This window comes from Limanda limanda, chromosome 2, assembly GCF_963576545.1.
Source record: "Limanda limanda chromosome 2, fLimLim1.1, whole genome shotgun sequence".
NCBI classification, from domain to species: domain Eukaryota; kingdom Metazoa; phylum Chordata; class Actinopteri; order Pleuronectiformes; family Pleuronectidae; genus Limanda; species Limanda limanda.
Genome location: NC_083637.1, coordinates 1,779,687 through 1,803,004, shown reverse-complemented (window position 1 = coordinate 1,803,004; position 23,318 = coordinate 1,779,687). Strand labels below are relative to the sequence as shown.

At 44.3% G+C, this 23,318-nt stretch overlaps 2 protein-coding genes across 2 annotated transcripts; one reads left to right on the top strand and one right to left on the bottom strand.

The window, feature by feature from the left end:
- Positions 1 to 17: 17 nt before the first annotated feature.
- npepps (aminopeptidase puromycin sensitive) lies at positions 18 to 16,127 on the bottom strand. Its single transcript, XM_061084191.1, has 22 exons — positions 15,827 to 16,127; positions 11,995 to 12,079; positions 11,724 to 11,801; positions 11,465 to 11,586; positions 9,669 to 9,776; positions 8,478 to 8,678; positions 8,240 to 8,370; positions 7,982 to 8,096; positions 7,388 to 7,552; positions 7,112 to 7,216; positions 6,960 to 7,020; positions 6,777 to 6,886; positions 6,598 to 6,661; positions 6,345 to 6,484; positions 5,332 to 5,466; positions 4,979 to 5,198; positions 4,638 to 4,780; positions 4,095 to 4,151; positions 3,792 to 3,899; positions 3,188 to 3,343; positions 2,749 to 2,796; positions 18 to 720 (listed from the first exon to the last, which is right to left on the bottom strand). The coding sequence occupies exons 1-22, from the start codon at positions 15,947 to 15,949 to the stop codon at positions 571 to 573; spliced, it is 2,625 nt and encodes an 874-aa protein (XP_060940174.1). The 5' UTR covers positions 15,950 to 16,127; the 3' UTR covers positions 18 to 570.
- Positions 16,128 to 16,981: 854 nt separating this feature from the next.
- Positions 16,982 to 23,094, top strand: mrpl45 (mitochondrial ribosomal protein L45). The gene is made up of 8 exons (XM_061084204.1): positions 16,982 to 17,054; positions 17,597 to 17,792; positions 18,994 to 19,111; positions 19,283 to 19,381; positions 19,885 to 19,933; positions 20,040 to 20,189; positions 21,038 to 21,211; positions 22,644 to 23,094. The coding sequence occupies exons 1-8, from the start codon at positions 16,992 to 16,994 to the stop codon at positions 22,740 to 22,742; spliced, it is 948 nt and encodes a 315-aa protein (XP_060940187.1). The 5' UTR covers positions 16,982 to 16,991; the 3' UTR covers positions 22,743 to 23,094.
- Positions 23,095 to 23,318: the final 224 nt, after the last annotated feature.

The following is a 23,318-nucleotide window of genomic DNA, read 5'->3' as shown; positions in this document are numbered from 1 at the left end:
GGGGGGGGTGGGGTGGGGTACTATCGGAGACGGGCGGTAAAAGGGAAAGATTATTTGTTTGTGGAGAAAACTAAGTAAACAAATCAGCAAAAAAAACAAGAAAACAAATCACACGTGCTGGTTCCAAATAGGAGATGGGGGGGGGTTCACAGTTTTCTGAGCTACGATGCAAAGGAGGAGGAGGAGGGGATGGAGGAGGGGGCGGGGCCAGTGATGCAGGCAGCGCGAGCAGGGTTCAGGATCTTCCCGTGAAGCCGTTCCTGTGACCTCCCTCAGACAGAATGGGGGTAAAACTACATTCCTGGTCTGTTTAAAATGGATTTTGCTTTGTTGACGTAAAAAGAGTCTCTTTGTGTTTCCAACACTGTTAAATTCTTGGCTTCGTCTTGTTGATTTCATAGAGTTTCTTGAGAGAAATGAAGCCTGCTGTAAGAACGCTCTGCTCTCCCGCTCTGCTCTGTGGTGACAGGGGGAGGGGGGGGGGCCGAGGCAGCTATGATGCTGGGAAGTCCGCGCTGGAGGGGGGGGGGAGAGGGGGCTAGAGGAGGTGGCGACCGGAGAGGCGGGGGCTCAGACGGGGGGGGGCGCTTTGCGCTGCAGTAGATACTGTTGGATGTCGTCTGCGTCGCGCTTCAGCCAGGCGGCGTTGAGGAGGATGTTCTCGCAGCACTGCTGCACGGTGCGCTCGGCCGCCGGCGCCGGGTGACTCTCAAAGAAACTCTGCAGGGACACAAGGACACAGGCGTTTGTGGGAGGAAGAAAAAAAAACACACACAAAGTTGTAGACGTAAGAATCTAAACACAAAACGTGTTTAGCTTGTTCGGGAGCTTTTGATCGATCTTCCAGCTTCTGTCGGATATTCAAGAAATCTCTGTATCTCCAGAGCTGGTCACTTGTCATGTGTGTTGTTGTTCACTTGTCTTGTGTGTTGTTGTTCACTTGTCATGTGTGTTGTTGTTCACTTGTCGTGTGTGTTGTTGTTCACTTGTCGTGTGTGTTGTTGTTCACTTGTCGTGTGTGTTGTTGTTCACTTGTCGTGTGTGTTGCTGTTCACTTGTCGTGTGTGTTGTTGTTCACTTGTCGTGTGTGTTGTTGTTCACTTGTCGTGTGTGTTGTTGTTCACTTGTCATGTGTGTTGTTGTTCACTTGTCCTGTGTGTTGTTGTTCACTTGTCATGTGTGTTGTTGTTCACTTGTCATGTGTGTTGTTGTTCACTTGTCATGTGTGTTGTTGTTCACTTGTCATGTGTGTTGTTGTTCACTTGTCATGTGTGTTGTTGTTCACTTGTCATGTGTGTTGTTGTTCACTTGTCATGTGTGTTGTTGTTCACTTGTCATGTGTGTTGTTGTTCACTTGTCATGTGTGTTGTTGTTCACTTGTCATGTGTGTTGTTGTTCACTTGTCATGTGTGTTGTTGTTCACTTGTCCTGTGTGTTGTTGTTCACTTGTCCTGTGTGTTGTTATTCACTTGTCGTGTGTGTTGTTGTTCACTTGTCGTGTGTGTTGTTGTTTACTTGTCGTGTGTGTTGTTGTTCACTTGTCCTGTGTGTTGTTGTTCACTTGTCATGTGTGTTGTTGTTCACTTGTCATGTGTGTTGTTGTTCACTTGTCATGTGTGTTGTTGTTCACTTGTCCTGTGTGTTGTTGTTCACTTGTCCTGTGTGTTGTTGTTCACTTGTCCTGTGTGTTGTTGTTCACTTGTCCTGTGTGTTGTTGTTCACTTGTCCTGTGTGTTGTTGTTCACTTGTCCTGTGTGTTGTTGTTCACTTGTCCTGTGTGTTGTTGTTCACTTGTCATGTGTGTTGTTGTTCACTTGTCATGTGTGTTGTTGTTCACTTGTCATGTGTGTTGTTGTTCACTTGTCATGTGTGTTGTTGTTCACTTGTCATGTGTGTTGTTGTTCACTTGTCCTGTGTGTTGTTGTTCACTTGTCTTGTGTGTTGTTGTTCACTTGTCATGTGTGTTGTTGTTCACTTGTCATGTGTGTTGTTGTTCACTTGTCATGTGTGTTGTTGTTCACTTGTCGTTTGTGTTGTTGTTCACTTGTCCTGTGTGTTGTTGTTCACTTGTCATGTGTGGTGTTGTTCACTTGTCATGTGTGTTGTTGTTCACTTGTCATGTGTTGTTGTTCACTTGTCATGTGTGTTGTTGTTCACTTGTCATGTGTGTTGTTGTTCACTTGTCTTGTGTGTTGTTGTTCACTTGTCATGTGTGATGTTGTTCACTTGTCATGTGTGATGTTGTTCACTTGTCATGTGTGTTGTTGTTCACTTGTCATGTGTGTTGTTGTTCACTTGTCGTGTATGTTGTTGTTCACTTGTCATGTGTGTTGTTCACTTGTCATGTGTTGTTGTTCACTTGTCATGTGTGTTGTTCACTTGTCATGTGTTGTTGTTCACTTGTCATGTGTGTTGTTGTTCACTTGTCATGTGTGTTGTTGTTCACTTGTCATGTGTGTTGTTGTTCACTTGTCATGTGCGCTCTGTAGCAGTGACTGGTCTCAACCTGAAGAGATGAGGCTGTGTCAGCGCAGTTATTCTGCCCTCTAGTGGTAAAAACAGGGCTATTTTTGTTCTTAACATTAATTCATTTTCAACTTTGTTTCCAAATAAACCAAATCTTTGAAATGTATTTGCTTCTCTAAAGAAAGAGAGGAGTCGTTCATTAGTGGCCGAGCAGAAAATGACATCGCAACAACCAAAGCGTCAAGGAAACGAACCCGGAGGAGTTCTGTAACGTGCCCTCACCTTCACTTCAGCAGCCATCTTGTCGATAGCGAAGCCGTCGACCGTGAGCTGCAAAGAGAAGCAGACGAGAAACGTGTGTGAGCTGAACAGAGAGAGAAACAAAACACTGGACGACATCTGTACTTTGGATTGAAAGCGGGTTCGTAAATGTTCCTGAGGAGAAAGTAGAGCCACCGGAAAGCTTTGGATTCTGCAATGAAAACTAAAACTAGCACAGATAATGAAAGTCCACCGGACCTGAGGTGAAGAGTAGACCAGGACTTAAGTAACGCTGGGTTCAGACTACAAGACTTCTAAAGAATTTCAACCCTGAACATCAGAGGAGAAATCGGACAAAAGTTGGGAGTGTTGTCGTGAAGCGTCTTCATACAACCACATTGGTGACTACAAAGATTTGAAGTCATGATAGAGTGTAGATCAGATGCAGCAGCAGTTGTACCTTGATGAGTCGTGATATGAGGAAGCCGCCCTGGTAGCGGTTGTAAAGCTCCTCCCAGTTGTCCTTGACAAACTTCCAGGCAGCTTTCCGGCCTTGTTTACTGCTTCCTGCGACGCCACCGATCACTGACACCGTGTCCTGGGGACGAACCTCTTCCTGGTGGAGAGAAAAGCCAGAAGAAGAAGTTTCACAGCGACAGTCACACGACCACGGGGTTAGTTTAGAAACGCATGGTCACTTCTCCATCGCTCACTGAGCTGCTGAGGTGAACCTGTGGTTAAACAGTTGCTGATTTAACGTTAACTTCCAGTTTCTTTTTATATTTCTAGTTAATCTTACACAGAGAGTGGAACTTATTTAGTATTTAAATAAGAAATGTTCATGTTTTCATAAAGTCAGTCACTACATTTGTTCGTATATTGAATGATACACATCATTACACAATCATCTGTAAACCACAGATTTAGGAGAGGAACATAACCAATTATAAACTACAGAGAACAGAAGGGTTTTTATCTCCCTCATGATTATAAACACACTTTACAATAAACGACCTTTGACCCAGAGAAACAAAAGCAAACAGTCAGAGTGAGGTCACACGTACCGAGAGGGCGAAGCTGAGGACTTTCTGAATGAGGTCGGGGGCCGAGATGGCGCCGAGCACTCGCTCGATGCGATTCTTCTCCTCCTGCATGTCGGCCTGTTTGTGGAGCTACGGGTCGAGAGACACAGAGAAAGAAAGAGAGAGAGGACGAGAGAAGTTTCAACAGAATCGAGCACAAACATCTGATTTTAAAATCTAATCCAGGAGGATTTCTCTGAGGACGATCTGGCTAAAGCGCCGTCGCTCAGATTAATGTCATTTGATCTTCAGGACACAGCTGAAGCTCATTGGTTTCTGATGTACCTTCAGCATGGTGTCCAGCGTGGCACTGTCTCCGTGCTTCAGCACCGTCAGGTACACCTGAAGGAAACACAGCGTCCAGTCAGACCACCTTCAAACAGGAATCCAACTGTGTCAGTGAGGTTTGTGTTGTTGGACTGAATCACCGACACGACAAACCAGGTGGTCGGACCGCTGAGCAGTTCACTGCACCACTTGTTTTGTTATCAGGAGTTTAATCACTTTTTAAAACACATGTCGACTCATAGCAGATCAACAGTGTAAAGTCATCGGGTCCAGAGTCTAAACAAAGTCGCGTGTGGGGCCACAGGCGTCGGAGGCTTTCATGAAAAGTGTTAACAGGAGCCAAGAGAACTGAGCAGCGTGAGGTCAAGAGAAGTTAAAACTTTCATGAGTGAACGATGAGTTGTGTAGAGCTGAAAGACTTTCATGTGCTGGTTTTCTAACAAATGAACAGTTAACAAAAGACACAAGATTCGACCTGGAACATGGAAACTCTCCGGTCGTGATGTTGAACGTGTGGAGTCTGAGCGTAGGTCTACTCACTGGGCTCCTGAGGTCTGCAGGCAGGACCGGTTTCCCCTCCACGTGGTCCTTGAATCTCCGCCTGGCCTCCTCCAGGGTGGGTTTGTGTCCCGCCTTCCCCAGCTTCCCCAGAACCAGACCTCTCAGCAGGGCACCCAGGTGACCTGCGGGGTGAAAAGGTCAGTCTCTGGTTATTCTACCGCCTCATGCACGCTGCTTTTTAGAGACAAAAATCCACTGAAATAACCTAGATGTCTAAGTAGAGGGGCGTAGATTAAAAAACAACAACTGAAAATGCAATAAGTTTAAATCCTTGGAGGTGAATGTGGAGTCGTGGTTCTGGTCCAGCTCCTGCGCCTCACCTTCTCCTGGCTTGCTGTCCCAGCCGAGCTCCAGGCCGATGGGGGTGAAGAGGTCCCGGATGAACTCCTGGATGTCCTCGTGGAAGTCGGTGTGTGACAGCAGCGAGGACAGAACTCCCAGGTTGCAGCTGAGGTCGCTCCACACCGTGTAGTTCGGCTCGTTGACGAACGCTTCCATCAGCGTCAGCACCTGGACTGTGCTGATCATCCCGGCGCGGGACTGGAAGAGGTCGGGGAACACACAGAAAACAAACGGCCTCTTTCAACGCTCTACAAGCTTCTGACAGAATGAAAGCAGCGTGTGGAAAAGGCCTGAGGTGCATCTCCACAAGTGAGGTGCAGGCGGCTCTCACCAGGGAGAAGAGGTCGTTCTGCAGGCCCAGCCGGTCCACGGGCTGCAGGCTGAGGTCTCGGATGCCCGGCAGCAGACTCTCCAGCATGGACGCGCTGTACTGAATGCGGTAGAAGCCCACGGTGCCGGGATTGATCTATAAACAGCAGCAGGGACACAACTGGGTCACACTGTGGGAACATCTTACTTTCACCGTTTCCACCTCTCAGACTGACAGAGTGCTTTCATCCAGACGCGCCTGAAACGGCATCGCACTGATGCTAATGCTCGGGGGGGTGGGGGGGTTAGTCGACAATAAGCCCGACGGAGTGAGTGAGTTTTCCACAAACACTGGTAGTTCTGACTTTTAATAGAACAAACATTAACAGACAGAGAACCTCAGTTACACTTTTTCCACGTTCTTGACACATTTGTCGAAGCCGGAACGAGAACCCGAGGAGAACTCGACTGATTAATCAACAGTGCAACAGAAATCTATAGAATATGTGTTTCCTGATATAAAAACTTACTTTAGAATGTGAATTTATCTGAACAGTTTCCATCAGTGTCGACTTTCTTAATTCTATTTCTTTACATTTGGTTGTATTTGTGTTCTCCTTTCATATTTGAGTTATTTATAAGTTTATAGTTAAAGCGAGTCCTTTATGACTCGGACGGATTCATTCGCCTCAATCCACAGTCGCTCACTCTCACATTCCGTCTTCCATTCAGAGTCAGGGTTAAAATTTAAAGAATAGTAACTGTCGGAGGTTAAAGTTTGACACGTTTGTTTCTACACAACCTTTTACACACATCTGGTCAAGGCTGATGTCAAATTAACAGCCGGACTGAAGAAGTTCGGTGTGTAGAATCTGTTATTACGTATGGTTATGACCCGAACCCACTTCCAGTACGTACGTCAGACAAAACTCTTTAGTCCCTAAATAACAATGTGAAACCTGAGCTAATGAAACTATGGAACAGACATGAAGCTTCAGACTCATCATCCTCAGTAGACTGGATGTGGTAGCTCACCTTGAGCCACTGGTCCGGAGCGACGCCGCTCACGGTGACGGTGGTCTCGGGTCTGTCCAGCAGAACCTTGAGCTTGGTGCACTTCGGGTCCTCGCTGGTGCAGATGCTAATGGGAACCATCCAGCTGGGGCAATCCTCACCTGTCCGACAGACGAGCAACAGCCATGAGACTTAACTTCAAGTAAACACAACGCCGGACTCCCCGGCTCGGAGGATTCATGGTGTGGGGAGTGTTTCTGTAGAACTCGCTCACCGGTATGTGGTCCACTGGCACAGAACTTCTTCTGAGACAACTTGAGGATGCGGTCGTCGCCTTGCTGTTAATGACATCACGGTCAGTGTGTCAGAGAGAATCAAGAACCAGGGCACAAAATGAGAAAAGAACATTTATCTTTTCTTTATCATGGATGGAACAGCGTTGGTCCAGCTCACCTGTTCCTGTTCCACTTCAATAATGGGGAAGCCCATCTGCTTGGTCCACGAGCTCATCACTGCAGCGATGGGTTTCCCACTGGCCTGTTCCAGACAGTCCCATAGGTCCTCTGTGGGAGACAGCCCGGGGTTAGAGGGGAAACCACAATCAATCACATCTCAACGCTTCCTCCACGCTCTTACCTGTCGATGCATTTTTATGTTGGAACTTCAAAAGATAAGCGTTCATTCCTTTTCTAAAATCCTACAGAGAAAGAATCAGATGAGAACATTACAGGACAAAATAAGAGCAACAATAAAAAGGGTTGAGACATCCTTAGGGTCAAACGACAAACCTCATCTCCAGTATAGTTGTGCAACATGCGGATCACAGACGCTCCTTTGCTGTAGGAGATGGCGTCAAAGATTTCATCCACCTCCGACGGATGGCCCACGTTCACCTGGAGACCGACAAGTCAGAAATCAGGAGTTCGAGCAGCTCAGATATATCGAAGCTGATCTGCACTTCAAATAATCCGAGTTCCGTGAGACTACAATCTGCTTTCATTCATAGAAAATGTAAAAAATGAGGCTGTGGAGGGATCATCAACGCATGACTCAGCAGTTTTCACCTCTATGGGATGGCTGCTGTCCAGTGCGTCCAGATCCAGAGCGCGAGTGTAATCAGCTGAGACGAACTGGGTCCAGATGTCGTATTCTGGGAAGCAGTGGTCCACACACAGATACTCGATCCAGGACGCAAATCCTTCATTCAACCACAGATGGGTCCACCATTCCTGCAGACACACACAAACACACAAACAAACAAACAAACAAACAAACACACAAACACACAAACACACAAACACACAAACACACAAACACACAAACAGCTTGATGAGATATATTTGCAGATTTCACATCTGCTTCACCAGCTTGTTCTGCTCTTACTGGGCCTTGGTTAGCTTGGACACCAGATCTTCATTACACAAAGATATCAGCACTCAATTTAATTAGTATAAGTTTCTTACTTTCCTACATCCAGAGCTGCTGATTAACTTTTTTCGTGTGCTTTGTCATTTTTTAACAAACTTTAGAATGTTTCACTTGAAGCTACTTTTTTTTATTTCATTACCCAAGTGAGTTCTGTTCCTATGATTATCAACATTTTCCAAACTTTGTGTGTGTGTGTCTGAGGTTATTTTCAGTTTCAAAAGGTTGGTTACCATGGTGACCAGGTTGCCAAACCACTGGTGGGCGAGCTCGTGCCCGACCACCAGCGCCACCCACTGCCTGGAGGACGAGCAGGAGTTCTTCGGGTCGATGAGCAGCGCCGTCTCCCTGGAAATCCAAAGCAATGGAGATGTTTCAGCGTGGACGGTAAAAACTTTACGGACAACAGCCGGCCAGTGGTTTGCAGATGATAATACTGAAACAAACGGGACGATTTAAAAATCAGTAGTTAGAAAGGAACTGAAGTTTACCTGTAGGTAACAAGGCCCCAGTTTTCCATGGCACCAGCAGCAAAATCAGCAATAGCTATGAGATCAATTTTAGGCAACGGATAAGGAACATTGAAGTAGTCTTTGTAGAACGGTAAGGTCTTAGTCGCCACCTGCAGGAGAGAAATAAAGAACTGACTACAAGGTCTATACAGCAACACTGATGGAGAACAGATCAAAGTGTTTGCAGCCTCTGCGGCTTCCTCTCTGACGCACTCACCTCCATCGCAAACTTCCCTTGCTCCGCCTTCCCCAGGGGTGTGTAGACGCGGACCGTGATGCCGTCCGATGATTGGCTCTCCACGAAGTCGTACTCGCCGATGACAAAAGCTACAAGGTACGTGGACATGATGGGGGTGGTGGCAAACTTCACCTCCACCAGGTTTTCATCCTCTGGATATGGCTTTCGATCGATGACATTCTGGGGAGGACAAAGAGGAATGAGCCGAGGGAAAGAGACTGTTGATGCTACGTCACTGAATAGCATCTCTGTGAGCTAACAGAAGAGAAACTAGACTGATTTGAAGGAGAATCAGTCCCAGAACTACTTACACTTCTCTATAACTGAAGATTAAGTCAAGTAGTTGAGAAGAAAACAACCCAGTTATCACAGAAAGGCCGTGAGCTGAGATCTGCTGACCTGAACTCTGTTTGTAGTCGATCAGCTGTCAGTTCCACATTGGTGTTAAATGTAGTGTTATTACAGCACGTTGATATAACTCTGGGCAGAATTAGCTTTAAAATTAACATTATTAAGACCCAACTAATCCCCTGTAACACTTGGTGCATCATATTTTGTATTTAAGACTTTTTAAGGCCTAAAAATCAGATTCCTGATTGACTTTTTCAAGTGAACACTGAAAACTACGGCTGTGACGGTATCGATTCTTTCTTTTCAGGAGGTTTGACCTAATACTGATAAAATATGATGCGTTAAACTCTCCAGCGTTATCTGAGACTAATAAAAAAGCTCCACATTGAACAAATATTAATCCGTGGGACCAAGCCCCAGCGTTTAGAGAATGAAAGGAAGACCTGCTGCTGTTGCTCCTGTGTGACTCAGGGAGGAGGAACCTAGACGCAGCACAAAAGGCAAATTCATTTCCTCTCCAACGTGAAGAGAGAACAGCTTGAAACCAGCCGACTTTAAAAAGGTCACTGTAACTCACTGAGGCAACAAACTGGAGCAGGCGTGAGAACTCAGAAGGTCACGAGCTGGACCTTCATGAGGCCAAACACAGGCTGGACCCGGGCTACAGCCTGGTTCTATTAGTCGATTATTATTGGTTTATATCATCTAACTTTATTTACCCATAATAATCTTTGGTTATTTGCCTTTTTTCTTGTATGTACATGCAGGTGGTGTTCTCTGATGTAAGTCAGTTGGTCAGGAAGGAGCAGTGTAACGTACCATGTTGGACAAGGCTACTCGCTCCTTGGGAACTATCAGAGTGATGTCGAAGGTGGCTTTGATAGCTGGCTCGTCCCAGCAGGGGAAAGCTCGGCGAGCGTCCGTAGCCTAAAAGAGGGCGGGGGGGAAAGAGAAGGGACAGAAAGTGAGACCCGGTGTTTGAATCCAGATAAGTTCAGAGGTGCTGGGATGGACCAACACCACGCAATCAAACTTTGTGACAGCATGTCTCCTCTGGAACAAACAAAAAGAAAACTCTCTTCCATTTCTGACGTTGAACACAACTTTAGAAAGGAAAGAAAACACAAAGACAAACTCCGCTACTGGCACCGCTGAGGAGTCAATCACCTGTAAAAGAGGGAATACAAAGCCAGGACCAAAACATGACTCAACACTTATTGAAACTTAACAGGGCTTCGAGCTCCTTGTTGTGATTCACAGGTGCTGCCCCAGCTGAGAAGGTCGTTCTCTGGGTTCCTCTCAGGTTGATGACATGTATACGTGCGTAGTACTTTAAGATACACGTGATGTTACAGTCTCGGCTTCTTGTCTGGAAAAGCAGCTTCGAACATCCTGAATTGATGAGAACATGAGGCAGAGCGTACATGAACAACACTTCCACCGAACGAGCAAAGCACAACGTGAAGAAACAGTTTCTTTGTGGTTGTTGTTTTGTCTCGGTCAGAATTTATGAACAGGGTTGTCTCTGGACAGCAGCAGTTATTTAATCCAGGGTTCCACCACCACTTTGCATGCTTGATGGGTGTGTTGAGTGAAAGATTATAATTGTGTGTGTGTGTGTGTGTGTTATCAGAACACTGCGTTTGTCCACACTTGGATAAAGGTCAGGACACATTTTATGTCAAATTAATCCAGTAATGTATCCTGCAGTCAAGAGAAGCCGTTATATATCATCTTATATATATATATTTATTAAAGTGAAAACTTTATTATCTTCTCTGGGTTTTTCTTTTGAAGGAACCTGAAGTCAGAGCTGGTTTCAGGAGCTAAAGACCAGAACCAGCTCATGAGCAAACTAAAACCTCCAGTAACAAAGAGCTCAAATGTTCATAAGTATAGAACATTAACGGTTATTTCTTCAGGTAAGAAACTTGCACTCGACTTGTAACAATGCACTGAATTTAGTGAGAGTCTGAACTAAGATCTGGCAAAATATTGGCACCGGTTTCCAACACAGCTGGTTCCGACCAGATCGAATCACGAGGCAGATTCTGGGGCCTGAGCTCTGGACTGAGAGAGTTCTCCTTCTCAGCGGCAACATAAACATCACCACACGAGTCTAGTTAACAATTAACAACTTAACTCGGATGGCAACAAACTCTCTCTCTCTCTCTCTCCACGGCTCTGGGACAAAACAACAGCCCACAGTTAGCTAGTAGCTACAGCTCAAATCCACAGGACAGCTAAATGCCTGAAGCTGAATTTCACGTGAAAGGATTCAGATACTTGGACCCTGAAGCTAATGATTGAAAACAATTCTGTGCAAAGCCAATCTGCCAAACCCTTTAATCTGTGCATGTACACAACAGATTTAAATCCTGCACTGGTTCAGCTTCCAGACTCAGGGAACACGTGTTCACACGGAGCAGCAGCTTCAAAACATGCGTAAAGATAGAGGGAGATGTGACTATAAATCTATATCAAGTATGAATACAAACAAGAGTCACATGACCAACACACCACATGTTGCAACACCAGCAAGTGAAGGGTCAAACATGTGAACCAAAGGAAAACATCCCCACCCCCCCCCCACCCCCCCGAGTCCGTCCACTCACCTCAAACTGTGTGACAGCAGCGTAGCGGACGTCTCCTGCTGGGGTCGTGTATTTACTTCTATAGAATCCTTTCATTTTGTCGTTCAGCTCCCCAACGTAGTCGATCTTCAACATCCCGGAGCCTGGGGAGGGAGGGGGGGAAATGTCCTGAGCCGTATTTCCAGACATTTTCTAGAGTTCAAGTCTGAAAACGACTTCATTCAGAAACAATAACAATGGTTGTTTATGGTCAGTGGAGCCTGGTGAGGTCACTTCTTACCTTTCTGTAGAGCGCTGGGAAACGATAAGGTGACTTTTTCATCCTCGTTCTGATAGTTGAATCCCGTCGCGTTAATTTCTGAAAAAAAGAAAAATCATGAAGGGGAAAGAAAAGAGGGTTTGAGTGCTGAGAGCTGTGGCTGTTTGCACTGGATAATCATTCATTAACAACTCTGCAAAATGGAGCACAGACGGAACAGGAAACTTCATTCTTGGGAATGTAAACGATCGAGGACAGAAGAGGAGGAGAGCTGACAGAGTCTGGTTCTTACCTTCTCCTCCCTCAGGCACAAAGGAAGCTGTGATGATGTCGATGTCAGCACAGTTCATCACAATCTGATTTGTGGCTTGTGTAACCTGCAAACATGAAACAGCAGCATTTATCCCCTGAACACCTCGGCTGTGCTGCAGCTTCTGACCCCTGCACGTCTGGGAAGGAAGGTTTCAGTGAAAAGCTTCTTCCCACGGAGAGAAACCAGATAAACAACCGGTGTTAAAGCAGAAATTGATTGATTGACTGAATATTTATTTAAGCCTCGGAAAACACATTGAGGGATAAGACCCTCATTTACAATGGTGCCGAGGGTACAATAAAAAGTTGATACATTGAAGAGTTAATACATTGAATAAATAGGAATGAAATAAATATGCATATATATACACAGTAATATAAGGTATAAAACAATTCGTCAGTATAAAATACTATGGCCAAGTCAACTAGCAGTTACAGTCACTGCAGGAGAAGTCAGTTGTACATGAGACCAGACTCCAGAACTCCCTCAATGACACAAATGAGCACAACCTTAAAGATTTTTGGACCTCATTCCAAATGTAGGGTTCCTTATAACAGAAAGCTGTCTTCCCCAAGTTAGTCTTATCACTTAAATGAAGCTGGATCCAGACTGAGCTGGTGATCAGAAACACACGTCTCACCGGAAGTGTGTTTCCGTGCTTTCCGGTGGACGCTGTAAAGATGGCGCTGCCCATGAGGAGGACGCTGGTGTCTCTTCACAGAGCAACATGTCTCCGTGTGACGGTGAGGAAGAGTTCCAACATGTTGTTGTTGTTGTTGTTTGTAAAGAGACGTAAACATCTTGAAAGCGCAGCTCGCTTGCTTTGGTCTGAACTACCCACACTGCACTGCGCCTCCCTGAGCTAGCTTAGCTTAGCTACCTGTCAGGACATGTAGGTTATTGTCACCATCATAATATGTCACGTTTCTTAGACTAGATGATGGAATATGACGCAGAAAATAGGAATTTCTGAGTCAAACCTATGACAGTGTCAGTTCCACTCCACCCAAAAAACAGGTAATTCATATAATTTGAACCTTAAAAGTTACATTTCTTATGATTTTTAATGGCATTATTCAGCTTTGAAGCTGTCATTTTTTGTCATAGCGAGTAATAATATAATGAGTCCCCTAAATGTAATATATAAACAACAACAAGTCTAACTACGACCTGAATAACTTAGTTCTAGCCGGGAGAGAAGGTTTCAGTGAAAAGCTTCTTCCCACGTAAAGAAACCAGATTAACAACCGGTGTTAAAGCAGAAGTGAAGCTGGATCCAGACTGATCCTGGAGACCAGACAGCATGAATCTCCTGATGGAGATCGTGACCTGCAGAGGCCGAGGAGCTGGGGAAGTGGCAGCAGGACGTCATTCTTCCACCTTATTGTTTTGATCTATAAATCCTTCATGTTGTGTCTACAGTGCAAACGGATGAAGAGATCACATGATATGATGGTGAACAATGTTCGGATCATCAGGAGCTTGTTTCTGTGAAAGCTGCTTTCAGACAATCCCATTGACGTTCTCCAGAGCGGCTGCATGTGAGAGAACACGAATCACAGAGTCAGTCGCTCTGGAGTTTCTCCTCCTCCGCTGCCCCCCCCCCCCCCCCACCCTCAAATGTGCAGACACTCTCCGGAGATCCCACCTGAGAGAACAGCCATAGTGAAGCAGCTTCTACTCAATTAGTCCAGGAAGCAAAGTTACACACTTGGGGAAACACACACCCCGATGTGTTCTCACTTGATCACTCTGCTCGAGTGTTGATGAGCGAGTGTCACAGGTGTGAGGAGATCAGCTGACCGGTTACACACTACACTTCTATTTATGACACACACACCAACACACACACCAACACACACCCACTGTGAGCTGATACCGTTGGTGGCTGATACTAATGTGCAAGTTTTATAGGAGCCACTATCAACATCCAGATCAGCTCCAAGTAATAAGGAACTGATTCAGTGACCTGTGTCTCCTCACTCGGCAGTTTGACTCTAACTGAAGCTGAGAGGAGAGAGAGAGCTCCGGGGAATCCACAGGGTGCTCAGATTATTAGGTACGCCTAACTACAGGCCTTCGAGGAATATACTTTTATAAAAAGGTCATGGTGTGTGTCAGGACAGATTCCACAGTTTGTTTGTTTTGGAGGCTGCAGTTTGTGGTGGGAGTGGGACATCCATCCATCCATTTATCTATCTATCAATGTATATATCCATGTATCTATCTATCAATCAATTTATACATCCATCTATCTATCAATTTATATATACATCCATCTATCTATCTATCAATGTATATATACATCCATCTATCTATCTATCAATGTATATATCTATCTATCAATGTATATATCCATCTATCTATCTATCAATTTATATATCCATCCATCTATCTATCTATCCATCCATCTATCTATCTATCAATGTATATATCCATCCATCTATCTATCTATCAATGTATATATCCATCTATCTATCTATCAATGTATATATACACCCATCTATCTATCTATCAATTTATATATACATCCATCTATCTATCTATGTATATATCCATCTATCTATCTATCAATTTATATATACATCCATCTATCTATCTATCTATGTATATAAACATCCATCTATCTATCTATCCATCTATCAATTTATATATACATCCATCCATCTATCTATCTATCTATCAATTTATAAATCCATCCATCCATCCAAATGTAAAAGGATTTCAATCATGTTTGTATAATTTCCCATTTTAATAACAACAACATGTCGCCCATTCTCCACCTCTAACAAACTACAGCCTCCAACACAACAACAACTTCACAACCTCCACTGTGACATCATCATATCCCAGGACTGTTGGGTTATGGGTTATTATAATGGGTTTATTATTGAAACTGAGTGTAGTGTTTCTGTTATTGAATTAGTCAACACAATAATTCTGGAGGGAGACACTGGTCTGTCTGTGCTGAAAGTGATTTAAAGTGGTGCTGCTGTGTGAAGTGTATTTAATGTTTACTCCACCTTCAGCCTCCTGAAGCTCCACCAGCTTCTCCATCTGAACATCAGGACATGTTCATGTGTTTGCATTAGTTTGATCTGATGATCCCTCTGGAGGTTGTGTGTGTGTGTTGTGTTGCTGTTATCAACACAAACTCGACACTATAAGCTCCGTGTGGAGGGTTTGTGTAGCATTAGGCTGTTTAAAGCGAGGTGTTCCTAATAAAGTGACGGCTGAGTGTTAGAGGTAAACCTGGGTTGAACTGAAGGGGGGGGGGGCGGCGTGGTGTTGCCATGATTTTGCAAACATTAGCAGTGGATGCTAGCAGCTAGCTAGCTCCAGTTACCCTCTATAATGAACCAGCAGTTTGTCCACACAGCCCGGTGGTGTGTTAATGGAGGTTGTGTGTTTAATGTTGCCGCACATTAAACACACAACCTGCTAACAGGCTAACGTGCACGGTGGGACACAGCGGGCTAAGCTAGCAGGGGAAGCTCCGGCGGACCGTGGGACCGACTGACATGGCTTAGCTTAGCGGCTAGTCAGCCACCCGACCCGCCGCGGCTCGCTGCCCGGCCGCGGGGCTCCTCGGGCCGGCCGGAGCCACGGCCGGAGCCCCCCATGAGCCCGGAGGTCCGCTAGCTCCCCGCGGCTAACGCTAGCTACCTCCGTCGAGCCCAGCGAATTAACCAGCTCCAGGGAACGTGACCGGTCGCGTTACGTAAGCAGATCCGCGACACGGAGCCCCAGCGCCGGGCACACGTACCTCCAGCCCCCGGGCCCACGGAGCCCCAGCGCCGGGCACACGTACCTCCACCAGCGCCTCCAGCCGCCCCTCGAACGTGAAGTCGATCAGGTCGGGCTTCAGGCTCAAGCCGTAGTTGACGGGGGAGACGTCGGTCGGTAGCCGCACGAAGGGCCTCCTCTCGGGCATGGTTCCTGTGGATGTGTCCGCTGACGAGGTGCTGCTGGCCGGGTGCTGGTGCTCGGTGAGTCGGGGCCTCGGTGGAGATGCTCAGCAGCTAAAGTGGCTCCGCGCGATCCGTCGACAGCGACTCCTCTGCCCGCATAGACCGAGCAGACACTCCGCTTAACCTCCGTGCGCGCACACACACACTCACACACATACACACACTCACACATACACGCACACACACACACACACACACGCATGTGCGCCGGCGCAAACGCACGAAGCGTCATCACGTCACCACTGCGTACGTACCTAGCGTGGTGCGCGCCATTAAAATCATTTACAATTTTTCTTTTACAACAAAATTAAAAAAATCTAAATAATCTATATCTATAAATATACATATATTATATATTATTTATTATTTATATATTTTATTGTATTTTATCTTGTGCTTCTGTTTTTTTATTCTTTCTACCTCAATATTTTTAATTTTATTCTATTGTATTCAAATATACCGGCTGCTATGACAACTTAATTTCCCTTCGGGGATGAATAAAGTACTCTATCTCTATCTATCTATCTTATGTTTATACAGAAATATTAGATACAGTATTCATAGTGTATACATATAAACTAATATACTAGATATACATAGACATAGATATAACCTTTATCTCCCCCCTCTCTCTATATATATATATATATATATATATATATATATATATATATATATATATATTTGTAATATAAATATACTATCTATTTATTACGTTTATACTATATACATATATTATGTAAATGAGTTATCGAATATAGACAGACATATATATATAAATATATAAATGTATAGATAGACAGATCCTTTTTACTTTCTATTTAACCGTTACTTTTAATGTAAACATTCTGCCTCAAACCTTGATTTCCTGTAAACATTTGTTTTTCATATGTTGAACTTTCGTCTCCAGTTTATTTTTCCTGGCGGAAATACACAGAGTCTAGTTTTATTTGGAAGGTTTCCACCGGAAGTGTGTTTCCGTGCTTTCCGGTGGACGGTGTAAAGATGGCGCTGCCCATGAGGAGGACGCTGGTGTCTCTTCACAGAGCAACATGTCTCTGTGTGACGGTGAGGAAGAGTTCCAACATGTTGTTGTTGTTGTTGTTTGTAAAGAGACGTAAACACCTTGAAGACGCAGCTCGCTTGCTTTGGTCTGAACTACCCACACTGCACTGCGCCTCCCTGAGCTAGGCTAGCTTAGCTTAGCTACCTGTCAGGACATGTAGGTTATTCTCACCATCATAATATGTCACGTTTCTTAGACTAGATGATGGAATATGACGCAGAAAATACGAATTTCTGAGTCAAACCTATGACAGTGTCAGTTCCACTCTATAAACCAGGTAATTCATATAATTATAACCTTAAAAGTTACATTTCTTATGATTTTTAATGGCATTATTTAGCTTTGAAGTTGTTATTTTTGATTATAGCGAGTAATAATATAAGAAGTCTCCTAAATGTAATATATAAACAACAACAAGTCTAACTACGACCCAAATAACTTAGTTCTAGCTTCATAAGAATGCAAGGCAGAGCTGTTGTTTGAAAACACTGTGTTTATGAATCACTTCTATAAGATCAGATCTGATTGGTCCCCCTTGTCTCAGAACGCAGAGGCGTCTCTCGGCGTGCGACAGCCCGTCCCGCTGTATGTGCCCGTCCGCACCAAGAAGCGTTACTTCATCCCTCCGGCCGGGGGGATCAAGCGGAGGTCGGAGGGCAACATGGAGGCCAAGGCCCGGGCGGCCGGCCTGGTCATGAGGCAGGAGGCCTACGAGAGGCCCATCAACATCGCCTGCACTGGTAAAACACAACGGCTGCTCCTGGTCTCACATTGTGTCCAGTTCTTTCTCATCATCATCATTTACACTTCCCAAGACACACATTGCTTTACAATAAAAACAAGAATTTGTGTTATAAATGAATCTAAACACAACAGCTACAAATTCTCTGCATGATTCTGGCGCAGAGAGAAAAACTGTTTCAACAATTCTTCTTCATGTGAATGAAAGAAAACAAGATTCGTTCCTTAAAAAATAAATCTCAGTTTTATGCTCAACTTTGAAACCAAAGATCAGATTCTCGTCAATGCAGACGCCCAATGAGAATTGGACTCTCTCAATTTTAGCTTTATTGACAGTCTGCATTTCACAGTCGCTATTATAGACAATATTTTTTGCATTTCAAATCAACATCCATTTTGTTTGTGTACAGTTCTGGGAAAGCTTCAGGTTTTTTAAAGTGCTTTTGAAGAATCTGCACAGGAATAAAGAGTCACATCATCTGCATATAAATAGGAATAACAATTGTATAAACCAGGGGTTTTCAACTGGTTTTGTCCCAGGGACCATTCTGACTAGAAAGTAATCCGCGGCCCACTGATGTGCCTACGTGTGTGTGTGTGTGTGTGTGTGTGTGTGCATGTGGATAGAAGGAAGTTTTAACATTTGGTTTTCCATGTTGGTTTTATTTAAAAACCTCAAACAAATCTAGAAAAATCTGTGAAAAAACTACAAAACCGGTTGATTTTCAGTGCTTAAGAATTGAAAACAAAATTAAAATGCAGTTTGTAGTTGTACTGCATCTCAGAACCATATGTACATCAATATATAACGTTCATGACTTAAATGAACAGACATGTAGCTGACATGTTGAGAGAAGGTTAAAGTAACGGTGATCAATAACAATCAACATAAACTGGGGCTACAACTGAAGAGGGAAGATGACAAAGTAATGCAGAATATGTCACAAATGATAATCATACAATATCACACAAACAATTGAGGCCTACTTAAGTTTAACCTCATGATCACCAGCACCTTTATATTATTTTAGACATATTTTCCTTATTTTAGATATTTTTCACGATATTCAAGAGTAATCTGGAAATGTGTAGGAATATCAAAGCGAATTTCGCGGACCCCCGGTTGAAAAAGGGTGTACTGTTATAAATAATGGTGATGGTACAAACTGATTGCTTGGTCCTATCTCCTGTTCTCACCAGCCGGGGTCTTCGACCCTTACATCCCCCCGGAGGGCGACGCCCGTCTGTCCACGCTGTCCAAAGAAGGCCTGAAGCAACGAACTGAGCAGATTCGACAGAGCGCCGCCTCACAGCTCGCGTAAGAGGGTTCTTCTGACCTCTGATCTTGTTCCTGTTCTGTTGGTTTTCCTGTCTGGACCAATGCAGGAGAGCATTCTGTGTGTGAAAGTTTGTTGTAGCTTATTTAATTCGGAGCAAATGCTGAAGAGCTTAATGTCGTTTTTTCTTTTTTTTTTTTATGTCTTCACAGGATCCGTAAAATCAAAGAGCACGACACTCTGTTCAAAACGAAGGATTTCGCAGTGCGAGCTCAGGAGATCTTCACCGAGGCTCACCACGCTCTGATCCAGTAAGAAGATGATTTAATGTCTCTCACTTTGCTGAGTCAGGTGACACAGCTCCTCTCGGCCTCAGAGTCGGCGAGAAATAAGGAACGACAGTGAGACATTTGTTATGGATGTGAGAAATCTCTTCAGAGCTGTTTCTCAGAGCTGGATTAAGTTCGTCTTTATCATGTGAAGAAGCAGAAGCAGCAGATTGTTCCGGGTTCGATTCGTTCACAACAACGGGAACATGTGGGGAACATTCAGGCGAGGGGCGGAGCTCCCGATCTCCTTGTCTTTCCAAGTTGACGTCTTCGTCTTCTTCATCCTCAGATATTTGTGTTTTTCCAGTTTCACTTGTTAGAAACCTCAACACGTCCACTCGCTCACTGGGAAGCTTCCAGACAATTTACTGCTAAATTCATGGACTCACTCTGACATTTTGCTTAAGGGTTTGTAGGATAAACCGTCCAGAGCAACTCAGACATTTGCGTTCTCTCTCTGAAGTAAAGTCTTTGGTCTTTTGCAGGTTTAACAAGGTGAAGCTTCACTCCTTGGTGACAGAGAGGTGTTATCCGGTAAGTCTCCTTGTGAAGAGCAACGCTTGCTGATTCAGTTTCATGTTGCACCCTTGCTTACATTTTGCCTTTTTTTAAATACACAACCTGCATGTCCTGTGTTCAGGAGATGACGAGGGGGAACCGCTACAAGACGATTCACTGGAGGTTCATCGAGTCCCTGGAGCCGCCCAGGGTGGTCCACGCCCGCTGCCCGGACATGATCAGCAAGGGGAACCTGTACGGCCAGGTCACCGTCCGCATGCACTCCAAACAGGTGCGATCCAAGTGTCATCGCTCCAGTGCAGTAATGATACGAGTTGAACCGTCTGTGGGCGGAGCTTTGTCTCAAAGTTTTCCCTGTTGTCATTATTTTTTGAGATATTATTAATATTAGAGCCCAGCGGATATGAGCCTTTCACAGACATCTTGTTTGCTGATATGAAAATTAGAGTTACAGAACAAACAAAGCAGAAAAGAGCATTTAAATTTACATTTCACTTCAAATGTATTTGTGTTTTTTACATTTATTTATAGTTATTTATAATATAGTTTGTGGTTTAAACTGTAAAATATCAAAGCTCAATTGCAGTTATTTGTCGATAGGGTTTGATAAGGACATCGTAGGAATCTTTGTAAATTAAGAATAAAGATGTTTCACCTGAATTTACTGCATCAGCCCCTAAATCCATTCTGGTTTTTATTTGTATTACTGACCCCTCAGTAACAACTATAGTTTTAAGCTTTAGATCATTTGAACACATTAATACTTAACTTAATAAAACCGAATGTGTAAGAAACATGAACTTGAACAAACATCACTGTGATCCGAACAGCTCCATGTCCCCTCTGCTAACACGGAGGAGAGCTGGTTTCAGACTCACTGCAGTAGTCTATGATTTCAACTATTCCTAATATTGTCCCATTTTGTGTTGTTTAAATTGTTTTTCATGTGTTTAAATGAATAAATCTTTGATGTGTCCTCAGATCCCTGTCACATCTCAGCATCCAAGTTGTACATGTCCGAGGTTTAAAAACGTATATGTTAATGTTGCTCCAGACCCTATAATCCAGGTCACAGTGGAGGTTTATGTCGCCTAATGAATCCTGGTTTCTGTGGTTCAGACTCTGGCCGTGTACGACCGCTTCGGGAGGCTGATGCTGGGCAGCGAGGAGCAGCCCAAAGACGTCCTGGAGTACCTGGTCATAGAACGCCACCTCGTCAACCCCTACGGCCTGTGGAGGTTACACGGGAAGATAGTGCCGTCCTGGGCTCCGGCCAAAGATCCAATTGTTAAGGTGATGCTCCACAACATTTATCTTCCACAGAGAAACGTGCAGAGCTCCCAGCTGCTCTCTGTTGCTAAAGGAGATTATAAAATCTTTATTAACTGATCGGTATTTACTTGAATGAATGAACTTTCAAGCTTTTTTTAATATCACTTTTTCAGTGACTTATCTTTCTGTCGTGTGCTTTTATCAGTTCTCTCTTCATGGATTTTGCCCCCGATTGTAAAATAGAGGATGAAATATTTTGGTGTCTTCTAACGGCCTGAGTTCTGCTCCCGCTCTGTCTGAGCTCCTCGTCGACTTAGACCCAGGTGGAGGTTTATTACCTACGTTTATCACTACTGCAACAGCCCTGTGATAGATCCATCCTGCAGTAGCAGCTCCATCTTATCGTGACGGAGGAAGAACAGTAACTGGAAGCGATGCTTTGTCGAGGCCTGACTGATTTGAACCAGTAGAGCAAAATGCATCTGCGTCATTGTTTTCAAATCTCCGTTTCTGTCGTCTCGACTAAACCACAACCCCAGAGTTCCTGCTTTTAGGTTCTCAAAAACAATGATTTATTTTAAAACTAAAATGTAATAGTGTGGTTGTAGCCTCTGCAGTCACCAGACCTGTGGGATGTGGTGGAACGGGAGAGTGACTGCATCAATGTGCAGCCGGCAAAATCTGCAGAAATGATCTCAACATGGAGCAGAGCCTCAAAGGAACAGCTTGTGGAAGGAAGATTGAATCTGAAAATGGATGTAGACAAGTGAAACTACACTTTCTGTAGAAGTCTATGAGAAAGGGACTTGGATTTATAACAACAGTTTCCTGAGGAGTTTATGGTTTTGTGATGTTCATTTGATAAATGATGGTTAGAGTTGTTCTCCTTCCCACTGGCTGTCAATCAAGGTCTTCGATGTGTCACACTCTTATAATTCCCACCAACTGATAACTGGGCCAACGGAGATAATTGCTCCTCCAAATATTTTACTTTTGCTTTCTAAAAGAGTGAAGACTGGGACACGCATCCTTGCAAAAGTGAGAACGTAATCACCTTTAATGTGTGAGTCAGCCCGAGCTGTGTCAGATAAACCTGACACGTTTCTCACTCTGACCGAATCTAAAAGTGTTTTTCAAATGAACATAAAAGTGACGACACAACGGACCTCGTGGTTAATGGGAACACAAAAGAGGACACTGGGGATTAGACGCCATCAGGCCTCGTGACGGAAAGACAGTAAGTCATTGAGCAACCTTGAAACCAACCGAGGAAAACGGAAGCAAACAGTCACACTGCGTCTTTTCCAGTAATGTCGTTGCTGAAGTCGTTTTCCAGAACCCCCCCCATGGAGCTTGAGTCACTATAGGAGATGTGAAGGTGTCACTCTATATATTGATATGATTTATGTGCTGATTTTAATCACAACTCCTCCTGCTCCTCGTTCTCCTCCAGACCGTCATGATTCCTGGTCCGAAGCTCGGGGTCGACCAGGAGTTCGATGCCGTCAACTTTGAAGTTCCCAAACCAGCAGCGGTGCAGTGGTCTAAATAGACCACCAGATGGCGCTGCCCTCTCCTCAAACCCACAGTAGGACATTATGACCAGAATCAGGCTGTTTAAAACTTGGCTGTGGTCGGGGAGTTTGTCCACTTCCTCTGGAGGCTCTGTCTGTTTTAAAAGGCTTTCGTCTGTTCAACCGCTGGAAGCAGCAGGTGAGTTGAAGTAATAGAACAAACCTGAAGCCAATAAAGCTGCTTCTCACTCGACACCGGAACCATCACACAGCCGTCCTGGCAAATAACTGTTTTCTTTGTGACTAATTTAATATGTAGATGTGAAAAATAAAATGTACAGATCTGCAGAAATCGAATGGTTTATTTCTGGGATGATGATGATGATGATGATGATGATGCTGCTTGTCGACCTCGGGAAATAGAAAAATAAAGTTGCCCATCTGCTTTTCTTCACACCAGCTCTCAGAGTAGATGCATACAAAAGTGGAAACAGTACACAGGCTGTTGTTTTTTTTCTATGTAAAACAAGAGGTGTGTTATAATGATATAATTTTTTTTAAAACATGACTACAAAGTACAGCACGCTCATCCAAAAAATACAAACATGCAACAA

Excerpts from the sequence above, each read along its gene's own strand:
- npepps (XM_061084191.1), bottom strand. The coding sequence starts at position 15,949 with ATGCCCGAGAGGAGGCCCTTCGTGCGGCTACCGACCGACGTCTCCCCC. Across the intron at positions 7,217-7,387 it reads ACAGCAGCCATCCCATAGAG|GTGAACGTGGGCCATCCGTC; the intron begins GTGAAAACTGCT and ends GTCGGTCTCCAG. Across the intron at positions 7,021-7,111 it reads ACAACTATACTGGAGATGAG|GATTTTAGAAAAGGAATGAA; the intron begins GTTTGTCGTTTG and ends CTTTCTCTGTAG.
- mrpl45 (XM_061084204.1), top strand. The coding sequence starts at position 16,992 with ATGGCGCTGCCCATGAGGAGGACGCTGGTGTCTCTTCACAGAGCAACA. Across the intron at positions 17,055-17,596 it reads CAACATGTCTCTGTGTGACG|AACGCAGAGGCGTCTCTCGG; the intron begins GTGAGGAAGAGT and ends CCCTTGTCTCAG. Across the intron at positions 17,793-18,993 it reads CATCAACATCGCCTGCACTG|CCGGGGTCTTCGACCCTTAC; the intron begins GTAAAACACAAC and ends TGTTCTCACCAG.